General features: G+C 46.3%; 1 protein-coding gene across 6 annotated transcripts in view; it reads left to right on the top strand.

Moving 5' to 3' along the window:
* Window positions 1–20,229, top strand: part of LOC144594212 (ATP-binding cassette sub-family C member 12-like) — a 95,135-nt gene that overhangs the window by 10,865 nt on the left and 64,041 nt on the right. For 4 of the 6 annotated variants that reach the window (XM_078400424.1, XM_078400423.1, XM_078400426.1 and 1 more), the window contains exons 2-7: window positions 6,591–6,724; window positions 6,818–6,976; window positions 9,035–9,182; window positions 11,706–11,939; window positions 16,833–17,006; window positions 18,025–18,172. The exons of 1 other annotated variant lie outside the window; for it this stretch is intronic. In XM_078400424.1, the coding sequence (XP_078256550.1) occupies window positions 6,630–6,724; window positions 6,818–6,976; window positions 9,035–9,182; window positions 11,706–11,939; window positions 16,833–17,006; window positions 18,025–18,172 (958 nt within the window). In that variant the 5' untranslated portion in view covers window positions 6,591–6,629. Of the gene's footprint in view, window positions 1–6,590; window positions 6,725–6,817; window positions 6,977–9,034; window positions 9,183–11,705; window positions 11,940–16,832; window positions 17,007–18,024; window positions 18,173–20,229 lie in introns of those variants that run through there. One more of the 6 variants, XM_078400427.1, reaches the window with a different exon arrangement.

The following is a 20,229-nucleotide window of genomic DNA, read 5'->3' on the forward strand; positions in this document are numbered from 1 at the left end:
CCGGAGAAAACCCACGCAGGGAGGACAATAGACAATAGATGCAGGAGGAGGCCATTCGGCCCTTCGAGCCAGCACCGTCATTCAATGTGATCATGGCTGATCATTCTCAATCAGTACCCAGTTCCTGCCTTCTCCCCATACCCCCTGACTCCGCTATCCTTAAGAGCTCTATCTAGCTCTCTCTTGAATGCATTCAGAGAATTGGCCTCCACTGCCTTCTGACGTACAAACTCCATGCAGACAGCACCCATAGTTAGGATTGAACCCGGGTCTCTCTATCGTTATGTCACACCTTTTGTCCATTCATCAAATTCTTGCAGATAGGTTGTAGAAGCAAAGAACTTTGCTTATATGCTGGTTACTACGTAAAAAGACACAAAGTGCTGGAGTCACTCAACAGGTCAGGCAGCATCTCTGAAGAACATGGATAGCTGACGTTTCAGGTCCCGACCCGAAACGTCACTTATCCATGTCCTCCAGAAATGTTGCCTGACCCGCTGAGTTACTCCTGCACTTTGTGTCCTCTTGCACATAAGTTGCTGGTTCCAGATGTCAACTTCTCTACATCGGCGAGATCAAACGCAGGCTCGGCGATCGTTTCGCTCAACACCTTCGCTCAGTCCCCCTTAACCAACCTGATCTCCCGGTGGCTGAGAACTTCAACTCCCCCTCCCACTCCCAGTCTGACCTTTCTGTCATGGGCCTCCTCCAGTGTCTTAGTGAGACCCACCGCAAATTGGAGGTACAGCACGTCATATTTCGCTTGGGCAGCTTACAGCCCAGCGGTATGAACATTGACTTCTCTAACTTTAGATAGCTCATCTGTCCCTCTCTTCCCCTCCTCCTTCCGAGTTATCCCACTGTCTTCCTGTCTCCACCTATATCTTTTCTTTGCCCCGCCCCCCCCTCCCCCCCTGACAGAAGGGTCTCGACCCGAAACGTCACCCATTCCTTCTCTCCAGAGATGCTGCCTGACCCGCTGAGTTACTCCAGCATTTTGTGATACCTTCGAGTTGCTGGTTAATAGCTATTGAGGGTGGGCGGCTCAGTCGTGCAGCGGTAGAGTTGCTGCCTCGCAGCGTCAGAGACCTAGGTTCGATCCTGACCTCAGGTGCTGTCTGTACGGAGTTTGTACGTTCTCCCCGTGACCTGTGTGGGTTTTCTCCGGGTGCTCCGGTTTCCTCCCACACTCCAAAGATTTACAGGGCTGTTGCTTAATTGGTTTCAATAAAATTGTAAACATGGCCCCTCGCGTGTCGGATAGAGTTGGGGAAACGCTGGTCGGCGTAGACTCGATGGGCCGAAGGGCCTGTTTCCGCGCTGTATCTCTAATGTCTAAAGTCTAAAGTATTGGCTGTGTCTGGAACTCTGCAAGACAGTGGAGTGCCAAGCACTGAAGAAATCCTGCCAAGAAAATGGATTGTGTCGCACTATGTTTTTGAGTGCTCTCCGATTCAATTACAATATAAAATGAAAAATAGTGAAGAGTCAGCAGTAATGTGGAAAGGCCAGGACACACACTGTGGCACCCAATGCATTCCTGCCGTTTACGTAGCTCTCATGAATTCACTGCCCACAGCGCCCATCAGCTGGAAGGAGTGCAGAGAAGATCCACGAGAATTCAAGTGCCTGAGCTACGTCTCCATTACAAGTCCCTCTCTACACACCTGTCCCCATTACAGGTCAACCTCCACACATCTGTCTCCATTACAAGCCCCTCTCTACGCCTGTCCCCATTTACAAGCCCCTCTCTATACACCTGTCCCCATTACAAGCCCCACTCCACACCTGTCCCCATTACATGCCCCACTCCACACCTGCCCCCATTACAGGTCAACCTCCACACACCTATCCCCATTACAAGCCCCACTACACACCTGTCCCCATTGCAGGTCAACCTCCACACACCTATCCCCATTACAAGCCCCACTACACACCTGTACCCATTACAGGTCAACCTCCACACACCTCTCCCAATTACACCCCGCTACACGTATCCCCATTACAACCCTCATTCCGCACACCTGTCCCCATTTACAAGCCCCTCTCTACACACCTGTCCCCATTACAAGCCCACACTCTCCACCTCAAGTTTGGCTTCATTATATAGAAATGTAAAGTATTATCTCATCAGTTTGAATAATATGCAAAACAAAGTTCTTCACTGCAAAGTTCTTTATACGTGGCAATAATAAATCTAAGCTAACCCTTCTTCACCCAAATGCCTCTGGTCTATCTATGAGTTCATCATTGCAGTTAGACCAGTAAAGCCCCTTCTGGTTCCCCACTGACTCCTCCACATCGTTCTCAAAGCGTGGCGATGCAAGGATCTGCAGATGATGGTTTACAATCAAAAAGACTCAAAGTGCTGGAGCAACCCAGCTGGACAGGCAGGATCTGTGGAGGACAGGTATAGGTTACAATATGGATAGGTGATGTCCCGACCCCAAACATCACCTATCCATGCTCTCCAGGGATGCTGCCTGACCTGCTGAGTTACTCCAGCACTTTGTGTCTTTTTTCTCCCCAATGTTCCATTATTCCCGTTACAACACTCATCTGATAATTTAGCTCCTGCATGCTTTGCCTCTGTTTATAAAGCCCATGGATCCATAGGGCATGTTTGCCTCAAGCTACTGCAGGTGAAAGCTCCTCAGCTACGACACACACTGTCCCTGAGGGGGAAGGGGAATGTTTGGAACACTGCCAGAGACCCCTAATCGAGAGGAAATGATCATGAGTACATCACTGACTTTCCCTGTCGAAGGTGCTCCATATCAATGCTTTCATCAGCAGAGTCCACTGCCAAACCCATGAACAATCCTGAATGAAGACTGATATGTCCCCAGATGCTGCTTTGAATCCATTTGCGTGACTTATAATGCAACGAGGATTTCATCTCTGACCCTATTGCTCAAATACCTTGCAGCGACACGCGATGGGCAGCACGTTGTGTAAAGCTCCCTGCGCTCAGTCTATCTACCTTGGCGGATATCCTGACAAAATCTTGGCAATTTTTAGGCGTTCAAACCATATTGGTTGAATGCTTTATTTAGTTTAGATACACACAAAAAGCTGTAGTAATTCAGCGGGACAGGTAGCATCTCTGGAGAGAAGGAAAGGGTGACGTTTCAGGTCAAAACCCTTCTTCAGACTGGTTAGGGATAAGGAAAATGAGAGACGATGATGTGGAGGGATAAAGAACAATTGATTTTAGTTTAGTTTCGTTTATTGTCATGTATACTGAGGTACAGTGAAAAGTCTTTGTTGGCGTGCTATCCAGTTGAAGAAAAGTCTTTGGGCCGGCACAGTGGTGCAGCGATAGAGTTACTGCACCAGAGACCTGGATTCGACCCTGTCTCTGGATGCTGTCTGCCAGCAGTTTGTACAGTATTTTCCTCCTGCGACTGCGTGGGTTTTCTCTGGGTGTTCTTGTTTCCCTCCACACTCCAGAGATATACAGGTTTCTAGGTTAACTGGCTACTATAAATTGTCCCTGGTGTGTAGGATAGTGTGTTGGTCGGTGCGGACTCAGGTGGGCCAAAGGGCCCGTTTCCATGCTGTATCTCTGAGCTAAAACTGAATGAACTAAACATAAATACAATCAAGTAGTATAAGAAAATAACTGCAGATGCTGGTACAAATCGATTTATTCACAAAATGCTGGAGTAACTCAGCAGGTCAGGCAGCATCTCGGGAGAGAAGGAATGGGTGACGTTTCGGGTCGAGACCCTTCTTCAGACTGAAGGAGGGTCTGAAGAAGGGTCTCGACCTGAAACGTCACCCATTCCTTCTCTCCCGAGATGCTGCCTGACCTGCTGAGTTACTCCAGCATTTTGTGAATAAATACAATCAATCCGTCCACAGTGCACAGATAAAGATTGAGGATAAAGGGTGCAACGTTCAGTGTAAACATACAACATTGAGTATTGAGAATGCAATGAGTGTTGCAATAATTCCTGCAGAATGGCTTGCAGAGGTTAAGACGCTACAATGAAGGGTTAACACTGCAAGGCAATGACATCGTTCTCAATTGGCAATGAGACAACCTCACAGAACTGGGTGTTATTTGGCGGGCTGAGTCATTGAACCAAACAAAGTGATGAAGGTACAGAAAGAATGACTCATGTTGAAACATAGAAACGTAGAAAAATAGGTGCAGGAGTAGGCCATTCGGTCCTTCGAGCCAGCACTGCCATTCAATATGATCATGGCTGATCATCCAAAATCAGTACCCCGTTCCTGCTTTTTCCCCATATCCCTTGATTCCATTAGCCCTGAGAGCTAAATCTAACTCTCTCTTGAGAACATCCAGTGAATTGGCTCCACTGCCTTCTGTGGCAGAGAATGCCACAGATTCACAACTCTCTGGGTAAAAAGGTTTTTTCTCATCTCAGTCCTAAATGGCCTACCCCTTATTCTTAAACTGTGACCCCCTGGTTCTGGACTCCCCCAACATCAGGAACATTTTCCCTGCATCTAGCCTGTCCAATCCTTTAAGAATTTTATGTTTCTATAAGATCTCCTCTCAACTTTATAAATTCCAGTGAATATAAGCCCAGTCTACCCATTCTTTCATCATATGTCAGTCCCGCCATCCCAGGAATTAACCTGGTGAGCCTATGCTACACTCCCTCAATAGCAAGAACGTCCTTCCTCAAATTAGAAGACAAAAATTGCACACAATACTCCAGATGCGGTCTCACCAGGGCCCTGTACAACTGCAGTAGGACCTCCTTGCTCCAAAACTCAAATCCTCCCAATGAGAACTCCCAAGAAGCATATGTTTTCATTAGCATTCAATCTTTTTTGAGGATCTGGGTGTCTCTGAGAAGATTAGCATCCATTTTCCGATGCTGGATGTTTGGTGCTAGTCACTACCTGACATCCAGGGGGGGGGAGGGGAATGGGCCCATGGCCATTTATCAGTTCACTCCTTGCTCTTGACTTGATCTTAATGGATGAAGCCAAGGACTATTACAGAAGCTAGTCCCATTTACCACTGTTTGGCCCATATCCCTCGAAACCTTTCCTATCCATGCACCTGTCCAAATGTCCTTTAAATATTTAGTTTTTAGTTTAGTTTTAGAGACACAGCGCGGAAACAGGCCCTTCGGCCCATCGAATCCACGCTGACCAGCGGTCTCCGCACATTAACACTACCCTACACACACTAGGGATAATTTACACTTATACCAAGCCAATTAACCTACAAACCTGCACGTCTTTGGAGTGTGGGAGGAAACTGAACATCTTGGAGAAAACACATGCAGTCACGGGGTGAATGTAGAAACTCTGTACAGACAGCACCCGTAGTAGGGATTGAACCCGGGTCTCCAGTGCTGCAAGCGCTGTAAGGCAGCAACTCCACCGCTGCGCCACCGTGCCGCCCTATTGTTATAGAACCTGCCTCAACTACTTCCTCTGGCAGCTCATTCCATCCACTCACCACCCGCTAAGTAAAAAACATCCCCTCTGGTTCATATCAAATCTTTCCCCTCTTACTTTACATCTAATTCTTGATTCCCCTACCCTGGGAAAAAGACTGTGCATTCACACTATCTGTTCCCCTCATTGTTTTATACATTCTGTAAAATCACTCCTCAGCTTCCTGCGCTACAAGGAATGACATCCTAGGCTGCCCGACCTCTCCCTGTAGCTCCGGCCCCTCGAGTACTGACAACATCCTTTTAAACCTTCCCTGCACCCTTGTGTAGGAAGGAACTGCAGATGCTGCTTTACATCGACGCTTACACCAGACACAAAATGCTGGAGTAACTCAGCGGGTCAAGCAGCACCTCTGGAGCAAAGTCTGAAGAAGGGTCTCGACCCGAAACGTCACCTACTCCTTTTCTCGTGAGATGCTGCCTGACCCGCTGAGCCACTCCAGCTTTTTGTGTCTATTCTCTGCACCTTTTCCAGCTCATTGGAACCTGTACCACAGCAGGGAACTCAATTCTCGAAGTGCGGCTTCACAAATGCAAATCTGTTTGAACTATTTATTCACGCAAATTCTGGGCAAGGAGTCACTATTAACTGACGTAACATAACCTGTGAATGCAGTATTTCAGAAAACGGGGCAGTACGGTAGCACAGCGGTAGAGTTGCTGCCTTACAGCACCAGAGACCCAAGTTCGATCCTGACCACGGGTGCTGTCTGTACGGAGTTTGTACGTTCTCCCCATGAGCTGCGTGGGCTTTCATCGGGTGCTTCGGTTTCCTCCCACACTCCAAAGACGTGCAGGTTTGGAGGTCAATTGGCTTGGTGGAAATTGTAAATTTCCCATGGTGTGTCAGGGTGCTCGTGTGCGGGTGATCACCGGTCGACATGGACTCGGTGGGCTGAAGGGCCTGTTTTCACGCTCTATCTCTAAACTAAACTAAACTAAAAACACAGCAGTGAAGGGTCTCGACCCGAAACGTCACCCATCCCTTCTCTCCAGAGATACTGCCTGTCCCGCTGAGTTACTCCAGCTTTTTGTGTCTACCTTCGGTTTAAACCAGCATCTGCAGTTCCTTCCTCCACTCTGTTCCTGCGCTGTGGCTCTGATTACACCAAGGACTAACCTGTAACTTTTTCTGATTTTAAGTGAGGCGTTCCCAGTACTGATTTGCTAGAAGTGAACATCATGGAGTTATCAGGTGCAAACGATTACGTTCCAGGGAAGCATCGCAAATACTCCCAAAGTTTAAAAACAATGATCCCTTTTCGTCCAAAGTCAAAGTAAGTGGAAGAGGATCTGTACTGCAATGTTTCATCCTTTGGGATATTCAGAATTAATCATAATTTATCATATGTAACAAAAATAATTCCCAGGAATCCATCTCGCGCTCCTGTGGATAATGCCGGACTGTTTTCATTCATCACTTTCCAGTGGTTGACACCTGTGATGATAAATGCCTGGAGAAGGAATCTGAACCAAGATACAGCTCCCCCCCTCTCCAAGTTCAGCTGCTCGGACGTCAATGTCAAAAGGTATGTTTTTACTTCACAAGTATATCTTGAATGTCCAGAAAGTACGACAGATATTACACAAAATACAACATACCTGATAGCTTGTCAGTTTAGTTTATTGTCACGTGTACCGAGGGACAGTGAAGAGCTTTTGTTGCGCGCTAACCAGTCAGCAGAAAGACAATACATGATTACAATCGAGCCATTACAGTGTATAGATATATGATAAGGGAATAACGTTTAGTGCAAGGTAAAGCCAGCAAAATCCGAACAGGTATAGTCACCAAGGAGGTAGACAGTAGTGATGAAACGTTACCCATTCTTTCTCCCCACAGATGCTGCCTGACCCGCTGAGTTACTCCAGTATTTTGTGTCTATCTTCAGTTTAAACCAGCATTTGCAGTTCCTTCCGATACAATAGATATTACAGATGCACCCTGGAATGCGTACAACCAGAGAGGAGTGCTGGACTACTAGCTACCTCATTGGTGACCCTCGGCTATCCTTGTTTGGACTTTGCTGGCTTTACCTCGTACTGAGTTATTCCCTTATCATGTATCTATACACTGTAATGGCTCGATTGTAATCGCGTATTGTCTTTCCGCTGACTGGTTAGCACGCAACAAAAGCTTTACACTGCACCTTGGTACACGTGACGATAAACTAAACGGATAAACTATTAGGTTGCATCACAGCTTGGTTTGGGAACAGCTCTGCACAAAGACCACGAGAAATTGCTGAGGGTTATAGATGTAGCCCAGTCCATCACACAGACCAGACTCCCCACCATCGACTCCATACAGCGCGGAAACAGGCCCTTTGGCTCACCGAGTCCGCGCCGACCAGCGATCCCCGCACATTAACACTATCCTACACACACGAGGGACAGATTACATTTAAACCAAGCCAAAAAGCGAGTTCGGTATCTCAACCAAAGATACTAGAGGAACAAGATAGACCACTCGACTCTGAAAAACGTAGTATGTCATGGTGCCATTTTAGTAGGCAGAAACTTGCAGAAACATTTTAAAAGAAAAATAACAAAAATCTGTGAATTGATAATGAGATATATTCTGCATTTTAATGGTATCATCACACATACTGTTCCCCAAAACACTGATTACACTGCGAGGCACAGCGAACGGCGGGTTTTGCCTACTAAAATGGCTCCTTTGCATACTACACTTCAGTATAGGCGATTTCAACGGAATGGTCCATCTTGTTCCTCTAGTATCTTTGATCTCGACTGAGCATGCGCAGGTCATAGGTCGCAAGGGCTAAACATTCTTGCCGGCTGATCTGCCGCGTGTAAACAAATCCTCATTTCATCGGTATTTTCCAGTTTTGCTTCGTAGAGGTAAGAAAATACTATTTAAAAAAATATGAATCAGGTGTATTTATGGTTAATTTGCACAAAATTACGATGATTTTCTTACCTCTACGAAGCAAAACTGGAAAATACGGACGAAACGCAGGTCTGTATACACGCAGCAGATCAGCCGGCGAGAATGTTTAGTCCTTGCGACCTATGACCTGCGCATGCCCAGTCGAGATACCGAACTCGCTTATTAACCTACAAACCTGCACGTCTTTGGAGTGTGGGAGGAAACCGAAGATCTCGGAGAAAACCCACCCAGTCACGGGGAGAAATTACAAATTCTGTACAAACAGCACCCGTAGTTGGGATCGAACCCGGGTCTCCAGGGCTGCAAGTGCTGTGAGGCAGCAACTCTACCGCTGTGCCGCCCCCTCTGGAACTGATGGGTCTCTGGAACTGATGTGTTACAAAGCTGAGAACTATATTCTGCACTCTGCATCTTCCCCAGGTCCCTCTCCCAACTTGCCCCTGCCAACCAAGATGCCCCATCTGCACTGGTCCCACCTGCCGCTGTTTGGCTCATATCCCACTAAACCTTTCCTATCCATGTGCCCGTCCAAATGTCTTTTAAGTGTTGTGCTAATACCATCGTAGTTCCACAACATTCCATACCACCTCGTGACACATGACAATAATAAACCTGAACCTAAAAAAACAAATGAAAACGCATTTTGCTATCTTGTTACACTTTTTTTTTGCAGGTTTTTGTGTCTTTGGGAGAAAGAAGTGGAAAGGGTTGGCTTTCAGAAAGCTTCCTTGGAAAGAGTCACTTTACAGTTTCAGCGAACAAGGCTCATTGTAATCATGCTATGCTCAGTTGTCTGCATGACCTGTAGCTTTTTGGGACCGGTAAGCGGATATCAAACGGAAATGAATTTTTTTCGTTTTCTTTTTTAATCAAATATCCTTAGCTAACAAGAACCTTAAACGCATCACAAAGTACTAACAGACCTTAAATTCTATTCAGATAGAGACACAAGGAACTGCAGATGCCCAAAACACAAAGTGTCGGAGGAACTCAACGGGTCAGGCAGCATCCTTGGGGTGTCAGAGGTCATAAGATCATAAGGAATAGGAGTAGAATTAGGCCATTTCGCACATGAAGTCTACTCCGCCATTCAATCATGGCTGATCTATCTCTCCCTCCTAACCCTATTCTCCACATTACCCCTGACACCTGTACTAATGAAGAATCTATCTACCTCTACCTTAAAAATATTCACTGACTTGGCCTCCACAGCCTTCTGTGGCAACGAATTCCACAGATTCACCACTGACTTAAGAAATTTCTCCTCATCTCCTAAAAGAACGTCCTTTAATTCTGAGGCTATGACGTTTAGTCCTAGACTTTCCCACTAGTGGAAACACCCTCTCCACATACACAGGTTTTGGGGAAAACGCAGAGGTAGAGTTGCTGCCTTACAGCGAATGCAGCGCCGGAGATCCGGGTTCCATTCCGACTACCGGCGCCGTCTGTACGGAGTTTGTACGTTCTCCCCATGACCTGCGTGGGTTTCCCCCGAGATCTTCGGTTTCCTCCCACAATCTAAAGACGTACAGGTTTGTAGGTTAATTGGCTTGGTAAATGTAAACATTGTCCCTAGTGGGTCGAGGATAGTGTTAATGTGCGGGGTTCGCTGGTCAGCGCGAACCTGGTGGGCCGAAAGGGCCTGATTCCACGCTGTATCTCAAACTAAAAATGAAAAGAGTGAAGCACAAATATTACAACAACCAGGATTAAAGAATGTGAATGTTTAATAACAAGGAACTGCAGAGGCTGGTTTATACCAAAGATAGACATAGAATGCTGGAGTAACTCAATGGGTCAGGAAACATCTCTGGAGAAAATGGATCGATAACTTTTTGGGTCGGGACTGCACAGGGGTCCTGTCCTTGTCATAACCTATCCAGTTGCTCCAGCGGTGCTACTTAACCCGCTGAGTTACTCCAGCATATTGTGTCTATCTTGAAGAATATGGAAGTTACCACATCTATCCACTCCAATCAGTGTGAAGAAGGGTCCTGACCCGAATGGCCGTTGTTAAAGAAAATTTTAAAACACAACACAAAGATCGAGCAAGACAATCAAGACTTTGTTTAAGAGCGCCAAATACAGAGATGACTGGGAGCAATCTAGGAGACTGCTCAACGAGCAAAGATTCATCTGCTCCATATATACAGAATTTCCCTTTGATCTGCTGTTTACTGCAGCAAGCACTTTAGGAATTTTCCTTCTTCCCAAATGGTAGTGTAACAAGTGTACATCCTGCACCTCTGACAGACAAAGCAGAGTAAACACAGCCCAATTCCGCACCATTGCAGATAAGCACATGTCCTGTTACCCTTTCAACTTTCTTTTATATCTTTATGATTGCCATTTGGCCTTTGGCAACAGAGAACAGAACCTGACTAAAGTAGACTGCAGCGTCAGGTACACATGTTCCGTTTCAACTTTCTCTAAAGCACAGAATTATTATAACACATGAAGAGGACCTTAAGCATTTTTAAGCACCCTACCTGTCACTATCCCTTGCGATCTTCTTGAAGCTTTGCAATTTATCTTTGACACCATCTGTCCATTTCCTCCACAGATGCTCCATGACCTGCTGAGTTCCTCCAGTACTCTGTGTTTAACTTATATCAATCTCTCCCTGCAAACATAATTCCCGGAGGCAAGAGAATCAGGGGAAAAAGCTCCCACTCACTCACCACATTGAGCAGGCTAGTGGCAGATACCGTTGAAATGCAAAGACCTACCATCTCCTCTCTCAGCTTTAATTTTCCTCTCCCAACCTTTAGACTTTACATTAGGCTTGAGATACAGCGTGGAAACAGGCCCTTGGGCCCACCACGTCCTCGCCGACCAGCGATCACCCCGTACACTAGCACTCTCCTACACACACTAGGGACAATTTACAATTTTACAGAAGCCAATTAACTTATAAACCTGCACGACTTTGGAGTGTGGGAGAAAACCGGAGCAGGCAGAGAAAACCCACGCGGTCACTGGGAGAATGTACAAACTCCACACAGACCAGTAGTCAGGATTGAACCAGGGTCTATGGCACAGTGAAGGCAGCAACTCTACCCACTGCGCCACCGTGTTGCCCTTGTTATGGTACATGCATAAAGCAGAGAGGCACCATTGAAATCTTTCACCTTGACAAGCACAAAGACAGCACTAGATGGGTACCCTGTACCCAGTCTGAAGGGTCTCGACCCGAAACGTCACCCATTCCTTCTCTCCAGAGATGCTGCCTGTCCCACTGAGTTACTCCAGCATTTTGTGCCTGTCTTCGATTTAAACCAGCATCTGCAGTTCCTTCGTACACAGGCACCCTGTAACCACTGCTTTTGTTTCTGAATTCCCAGGGAGTGGTGATTCATACCATACTACTACACATTGAAGAAAAGTCAGAAAACCTCGTTAATGGGATTGGCCTGTGCTTTGCACTATTTACGACGGAGTTTATGAAAGTCTTGTTCTTCTCAGCAATATGGTCTGTCTCCTACCAGACTGGTATCCGATTAAAAGGTGCTATCACCACATCAGCGTTTATTAAGCTGCTTCATCGTACAAATTTAAACAACAGTTCCTTTGGTGAGGTAGGAATGGATCAACAATGTATGATTGTAGTAGTTGTCTCTCTTGACTTTCTTCCCTCAACATTAAAGGAGTCTCTTACCCAGAGTTGGGGAATCAAGGACCAGAGGACAAGGTGAAGGGGAAAAAGTTTAATAGGAATCTGAGGTGTAACCTTTTCACACAAAGGGTGTTGGGTGAATGGAACAAGCTGCCAGAGAAGGTAGTTGAGGCTGGGACTATCCCAACATTTAAGAAACAGTTAGACAGGTACATGGATAGGACAGATTTGGAGGGATATGGACCAAACGCAGGCAGGTGGGACTCATGTAGCTTGGATATGTTGGCTGGTGTGGGCAAGTTGGGCCAAACGGCCTGTTTCCACTGTACCAGTGTGACTCTATGACTCTATGCATTGGGACAGACTAGGGTTGCCAACTTCCTCACTCCCAAATGCGGGACAAAGTGACGTCACCACCACGCGCCCCACGTGACATCACTCAGCCAGCGGCCACATGCTCCCGCTCCACCAATGGTGGCCGTCCGTGCCGGGAGGCGGTTTGCTACGCAATCTCCGTTAGGCAGCGCCCGGGCCTCCACTGACCGGGGGTAGACACAAAACTGCTGGAGTAACTCAGCGGGTCAGGCAGCATCTCGGGAGAGAAGGAATGGGTGATGTTTCGGGTCGACAACCTTCCTCAGTCTGAAGAAGGGTCTCGACCCGAAACGTCACCCATCTTCTGCTGGACCTCCATGAGGCTGGCGGCGAGGTGGATATAGTGGATGTGGAGAGGGTAGCGGTCCGCACAGCGCCGGGGACTGTGACACGCCCGCAGATCGCCGTGTCCAAACTGAGCCGTGCGTTACAGGGGCCGTTTAATCTCAGTCGGGACTGTCGTGGGGCTGGGGAGAGGGTGGGGAGGGGAGGGTCAGGTTGGCTTGTGCAAAACAACATTCAGAACTAAAGTATTCTAGTTCAAAATAAAATCTGAAGATGGGCCTCGACCCAAAATGTCACCCCTTCCTTCTCTCCCGAGATGCTGACTGTCCCGCTGAGTTACTCCAGCAATTTGTGTCTAGCTTCGATTTTAACCAACATCTGCAGTTTTTTTCCTATAGTGTCCCCCTCCCCCCCCCCCCTCCCCCCCCCCCCCCCGGGCCTAATACGGGACAAGGGCGGTGGACAAACCAATTTAGCCCAAAATGCGGGATGTCCCAGCTAATACGGGACAGTTGGCAACCCTAGGGCAGACTGACATTACATGTCCCCCTGAATGATCCTTGCCTCCTTCCCCTGGGCAGGTATCAACTCTCTGCAGCATGAGTCCCTGTAACATGCACCGCTAAAACGGAAAACTTTTCATTGAAGTGAGGTTTGCCAACTGACCCGTATTAGCCGGGACATCCCATATGGGACCGTCCTTGTCCCATATTAGGCCCAGGCGGCGCTGTAGGCCCAGACACTGTAGCCCAGTGGCCGCTGCTATCCCTGACAGTGTAAGCCCGGGCGCCGCCTAACTGAGGTTGCATACACATAACAATAAACTAAGCTTAACTAAACTAAAAATTCATAGGTACTTGAAATGTTGGCTCAAACCACATGGATGTAAATAATTATTTTCCTTTTGGCACTTCACTCAGTGAAACCAGTTGTGTTCTTTCCAACTTGTCACAAACTCGTCCTACCTGACATTGATGTGATTAAAGGTATAGAATGCCTTACGAGGTAAACGGGAAATGCAACGAGACCTGAGTGTCCTTGTACACCAGTCACTGAAAGTAAGTGTGCAGGTGCAGCAGACAGTGAAGAAAGCTAATGGCATGTTGGCCTTCACAACATGAGGATTTGAGTACAGGAGTAAAGAGGTCCTTCTGCAGTTGTATAGGGCCCTGGTGAGACCACATCTGGAGTATTGTGTGCAGTTTTGGTCTCCTAATTTGATGAAGGACATCCTTGCAATTGAGGCAGTGCAGCATAGGTTAATCCCTGGGATGGTGGGACTGTCATATGAGGAAAGATTGGAAAGACTGTGCTTGTATTCACTGGAATTTAGGATGAGAGGGGATCTTATGGAGATGTATAAAATTATAAAAGGACTGGACAAGCTAGATGCAGGAAAAATGTTCCCAATGTTGGGGGAGTCCAGAACCAGGGGCCACAGTCTAAGAATAAAGGGGAGACCATTTAAAACTGAGGTGAGAAAAAACTTTTTCACCCAGAGAGTTGTGAATTGTGGAATTCTCTGCCACTGAAGGCAGTGGAGGCCAATTCACTGGATTGAATTTAAAAGAGAGTTAGATAGAGCTCTAGGGGCTAGTGGAATCAAGGGATATGGGGAGAAGGCAGGCACGGGTTACTGATTGTGGATGATCAGCCATGATCACAATGAATGGCGGTGCTGGCTCGAAGGGCCAATTGGCCTCCTCCTGCACCTATTTTCTATGTTTCTATGTCTATGTTTCTATGACGTTGGGCCTAACTGGGAGTCTGATGGCTTTTTCTCAAATCACCTTGGAAGTATTTTATTGGCATTGAAGTCCCTTGGCGGAATCCATAGCCGTGAAAAGTGCTATAATATTGAAGTCTCTCTTTTGCCAAATGAACAAGCTAGATACAAATTAGAGCAGATTCTTTCGACCTACCTCTCCAATTAAAATATATTGAGCTCCAAAGGTTTCTGGAATTGGAATGCCCTGGAAAACATTCCTCAGTACATCAAGATGCTGGGAATCCCGTGTAGTTTCCAACCCTAATTTAGCATTTCCAGACCAAAGTACCCCTCTGCCAACAGTTCCATGGACCCACTTTACTCCCAGTACCTGGACCAAGTCTGCTACTAATTATCAGAGTCCCCATTCTCTGTCTGTTGGACAGCAGAAGCTTGATCAGACGCTCCACTAGATGTTCCAGAATCGATGCATTCATCACAGCCTCAAAACCACTGGGGACTTAGAGGTGGGCACTTAAACAGTCCAAGCTGATGGGCCGAACGGCCTAACTCTGCTCCTCTGTCTGCTCTGACAACCGTTTGTCAGCACTGGGCCTGTACTCACTGGAGTTTAGAAGAATAAGGGGGGCCCTCATTGAAATGGACGGAATAGTGAAAGGCTTGGATAGAGTGGATGAGGAGAGGATGTTTCCCACTAGTGGGAAAGTCTAGGACTAGAGGTCATAGCCTCAGAATTAAAGGACATTCTTTTAGGAAAGAGATGAGGAGAAATTTCTTTAGTCAGAGGGTGGTGAATCTGTGGAATTCTTTGCCACAGAAGGCTGTGGAGGCCAAGTCAGTGGATAGATTTAAGGCAGAGATGGATAGATTCTTGATTAGTACAGGTGTCAGAGGTTATGGGGAGAAGGTAGGAGAATGGGGTTAGGAGGGAGAGATAGATCAGCCATGATTGAATGGCGGAGTAGATTTGATCGTATGGTTTTATTCAGATAAATCTTTAAAAGTCTAGGCAGAGCTTATGGTAATTCCAGTGATATTGAATGACTGATTGGATATTAGAAAGGTCTGCTTCTGAGAATCACTATTCCATACACTTAATGTATTGAAACTGAATCAGTAAATGGCCAATTAAGTAATTGATTAAGTAAGCACCATCTGGACTAAATATACAGTCTATCACACTTTAAAAGGGTTGTGCCTTCTAAGATTTGTTTCTAAATGTATATTTGTCATGTAAATGAAAAAGCTACCATTGCAATTATAAAGGTAGAATTCAGACCCTTAATGAATCTATTTGGGACCAGAGGACTCGAAACCCCCTCCCAAAGAGTAACAATCTGTGCCAAAGGATTAAAATGATACTGTCCACTGGTAATTTAAAAATAGAGGCACAAGGAACTGCAGGTGTTGAAATCTTGAGTAAAGTACAGAGTGCTGGATTAACTTAGCGGGTCAGGCAACGTCTGTGGAGAACAAGGATTGGTGACATTTCGGGTCGGGATCCTTCTTCAGACTTGATTGTAATAGGTGGGAGAGAGGTGTGGGTGGGACAAAGCCTGGCAAGTGATAGGTGGATACAGGTGAGAGTGGAGTGGGGGGGGGGGGGGGGTTGATTTGTAAATGGGTGGACAAAGGAGACAAAAGGGTGTCAGATAAGGAGGGAAGAGGAATGAAGTGCAAAGTCAGAGGGAAGAGCAGGGCAGGAGACGGGGAATTTTAAAATATTTTAACATTAAATTCTGAGCTATATGAATCCAGTGTTAAAAAAATTATTTGAAATGAATGAAATCAGAGACCCACACCACCCTGGACACATACTCATTCCACCCCTGCCATCGGGAAGAAGGTACAGCAGCCTGAAAACTGTAACGTCCAGGTTCAGGAACAGCTTCTTCCCCACAACCATAAGGCTGTTAAATACTACAACCCTACAACCTCAAATAAGCTCTGAACTACATAGACTATTGTTGCTATTATTGCTATGTTATTGTTTGTTTTTTTGTGTGTGTGTGTGTGTGTGTGTGTGTGTGTGTGTGTGTGTGTGTGTGTGTGTGTGTGTGTGTGTGTGTGTGTGTGTGTGTGTGTGTGTCTCACACACACACACACACACACACACACACACACAGCGGGACAGGCAGCATCTCTGGAGAGAAGGAATGGGTGACGTTTCGGGTCGAGACCCTTCTTCAGTCTCGACCGAAAACGTCATCCATTTCTTCCCTCCAGAGATGCTGCCTGTCCCGCTGAGTTACTCCAGCATTTTGTGTCTATCTTCGATTTAAACCAGCATCTGCAGTTCTTTCTTACACATCCTATGTGTGTATGTGTATATATACACACAATGAACTTTTCCCCCATTTATTATATTGTTTACATATTCTGTTGTGCTGCTGCAAGTAAGAATCTCAGTGTTCTATCTGGGACACACGACAATATAACACTCTTGACTTTTTTTTTGTTTCACAGGTGGTGAACGTGTTATCAAATGATGGCCTTCGAATATTTGATGCAGCTTTGTATTGTCCCCTCGTGTTTGGTACACCAGTGTTGCTCATCAGTTGTACAGCATATTCTTACTATTTACTTGGACCAACATCATTACTTGGAATTCTTATTTATGCTTTATTATTTCCCTTTCAGGTATTTCATTAAAGTAATATGTTTAGTCAAACAGTTCATTATAAATTGTTTAAACATCAACAACTTCCACGTTTTTAATATAAACCACATCGTTCTCATTTCTACGTCAAATATGTAAAAATTAAAAAAAACAGGCAGTTGCTGAAAATCTGAAATAAAATCAGAAAGTCCTGGAAACACTCTACAGGTCAGGCAGCATCTGTGGAAAGAGCAATAGATTTTATCAAGATAGAGAGTATTAGCTATAAGGAGAGGTTGGACAGAGTCAGGTTGTTTTCTCTGGAGTGTTGGAGCGGGGAAGGAGATCTGATAAAAGAACATAAAATGTTGAGATGCATAGATCGGGTAGGAAGTCAGAACCTTTCTATTAAATCCCCCCACCCCCGCCCTGTGTCCACCTATTACCTGCGACGCTTTGTCCTGCCTCTCCCCTTTCCCAGCTTTCTTCTCTCCTCCCTTACAAACGGTCTGAAGACGAGTTTTGATCTGAAACGTCGCCTAACCATGTTCTCCAGAGATGCTGCCTGACCCGCTGATTTACTCCAGCACTTGTGACATTGTTTAGTTTACTTAAATTTTGTTTTAATGATACCGCACGGAAAACAGGCTCATCGGCGCACCGAGTCCGTGCCGACCAGCAATCCCCATGCAGTAGGGCTATCCTGCACAACCTAGGGACAATTTACAAATTTACCCAAGCCAATTAACCTGCAAACCTGCACGTCTTTGGAGTGTGGGAGGATACTGGAGCACCCGGAGAAAACCCACACCGTCACGGGGAGAACGTACAAACTCCGTACAGACAGCACCCGTAGTCAGGATTGAACCAGGATCTCTGGCAGTGTAAGGCAGCAACTCTACAGCCTCTGTCTGCCATTGTCTGGAAATTAATTTTTTGCATTCCACAAGGTCATAAGATCATAAGTGATAGGAGCAGGATCTGGCCATTTGGCCCATCGTCCACTCCTAACCCCTGCACAAGAAAGTATCACAAATGTACTTTTTTTATTGGTTTCAGATGTTAATGGCGCGATTAACGATAGGTTTTCGAAGTAAAGCCATGAAACAGACAGATACTCGGGTGCGACTGATGAATGAAGTGCTGACACATATTAAACTTATTAAAATGTATGCATGGGAAAAGGCATTTGGACGTTCTGTTACAGGTAAGGTGAATAAAATAATCTTGACATAAGATTTACATGAACTTCTTATAAATACAACAAACTTGTATTTGTACACTGTGGACGGCTCAATTGTAATCATGTATTGCCTTTCCGTTGACTGGTTAGCACGCAACAAAAAGCTTTTCACTGTACCTCGATACACGTGCCAATAAACTAAACTGAACTGAACGGAAGCTGAAACATAAGGAACTGCAGAAGCTGGAATCTTGTGTGGAAAAGCGGCACAGTGGTAGAGTTGCTGCCCCACAGTGCCAGAGACCCAAGTTGGATGCTGACCTCGGGTGCTGTCTGTCTGGAGTTTGTACGTTCTCCTTGTGACCCCATAGTTTTTCTCCGGTTTCCTCCCAAATCTCAAAGACGTGCGGGTTTGTAGGTTAATTGGCCCTCTGTAAAGTTGCCCCCGATGAAAAAGTTGGATAACCTAGAACTAGTGTGAACAGGTGATCGATGGTCAGCATGGACTTGATGGGCCGAGGGGCCTTTTTCCACGCTGTAAACTAAACACAAAGCCCTGGAGTAACTCAGCGGGTCAGGCAGCATCTTTGGAGAACATGGATAGGTGATTTTTCTGAAGAAGGGTTCTGACCCAAAACGTCGCCTATCCATGTCCTCCAGGGATGCTGCCTGAACCGTTGAGTTCAAGATTCAAGATTCAAGATTCAAGATATCTTTATTTGTCATCCAAAAAACAAGTTTTTTGAACGAAATTTCGTCACCTACAGTCCAACAATAAGAGCAATAAAATAAGCAAATTACACAACCCCAACCAACACAAAACCCCCCAAAAAGAAACATCCATCACAGTGAGTCTCCTCCAGTCCCCTCCTCACTGTGATGGAAGGCCAGAATGTCTTTTCTCTTCCCCTGCCGTCTTCTCCTGCGGTCAGGCTGTTGTCGTTGCCATGTTCCAGGCTGCGCCGGACGGTGAAATGTCCGCAACGGGCCGACCCAAGCCCCGCTGCAAGTCGGGGCGGTCGGGGCTCCCGACATTGAAGCCCCCGCCGAGCAGAGAAAATTCCGTGGCCTATTTTAGGCCGCGCCGGACGGTGAAATGTCCGTGACCCAAGCCCCGCGATCCGGGGCGGGCGAACACGCTGCCGCTGCCGGAGCTCCCGATGTCGGCATCCACGCGGCCCGAGCCTAAGGCGAGTCGCAGCCGCTCCCGCAGCCTCCGAGAACGGCCGGCTCCGGTGATGGTGAGTCTGGTCCGCGGGCTCTGCGAACCAGAGCCCTGGAGGCCGCCAGCTCCAGGAGTTTGGCCGATGGTAGGCCGCAGCAGGAGCGGAGACCCGACCTAGAAAACAAAGGTCGGGTCTCCGTTCGGAAGGGACAAATATACAATTTTACAGTTCCTCCCTCCCCCCCCCCCCCCCCCCCCCCCCACACACACACACATAGTACACAAACACAAAAACACGACATCACATTTACAATTAAGACAAAATCCCCCAACAAAAAACACAAAGACAAACGGACTGCAGGTAAGCCGCAGCTGCTAGGGCAGCGCCGCCATCATTCCAGCACTTTGTGTTCTACATATAAATACGACGTTCTACATAAAAAGCCATTTTGACATCCTCGTTCTTCTTTGAAGTTTTTGTGCACACTGGAAAAGTTTGTTTTATGTAGTACTTAAAGTAACTTAGAGAATGAGTGAATGAGTCAAGAGAATACAATACAATACAATACAATACAATATATCTTTATTGTCATTGTACCCAGAGGTACAACGAGATTGGGAATGCGCCTCCCATACGATGCAATAATTTAAGTAATTTAGACAACAGCAACCCAACGAAACAATTGTAACGCAGTGTGTTTCATTGCCATTCATTGCCATTCAATGGAACATTGGAATTATTACTTTCAGCAGCTTAACATGCCTGGAAATGCAATATACACAGTTAATATATAATAAACAAAATAACCCAATAAACTAGTAACCATATTACTAGTGCAAAAAACCCGTCATAGTCCTTAATGCAATCAAAGACAGTCCATAGAAGTTCCTCTGTTTAGGAAGGAACCGCAGATGA

This window comes from Rhinoraja longicauda, chromosome 6, assembly GCF_053455715.1.
Source record: "Rhinoraja longicauda isolate Sanriku21f chromosome 6, sRhiLon1.1, whole genome shotgun sequence".
NCBI lineage: Eukaryota > Metazoa > Chordata > Chondrichthyes > Rajiformes > Arhynchobatidae > Rhinoraja > Rhinoraja longicauda.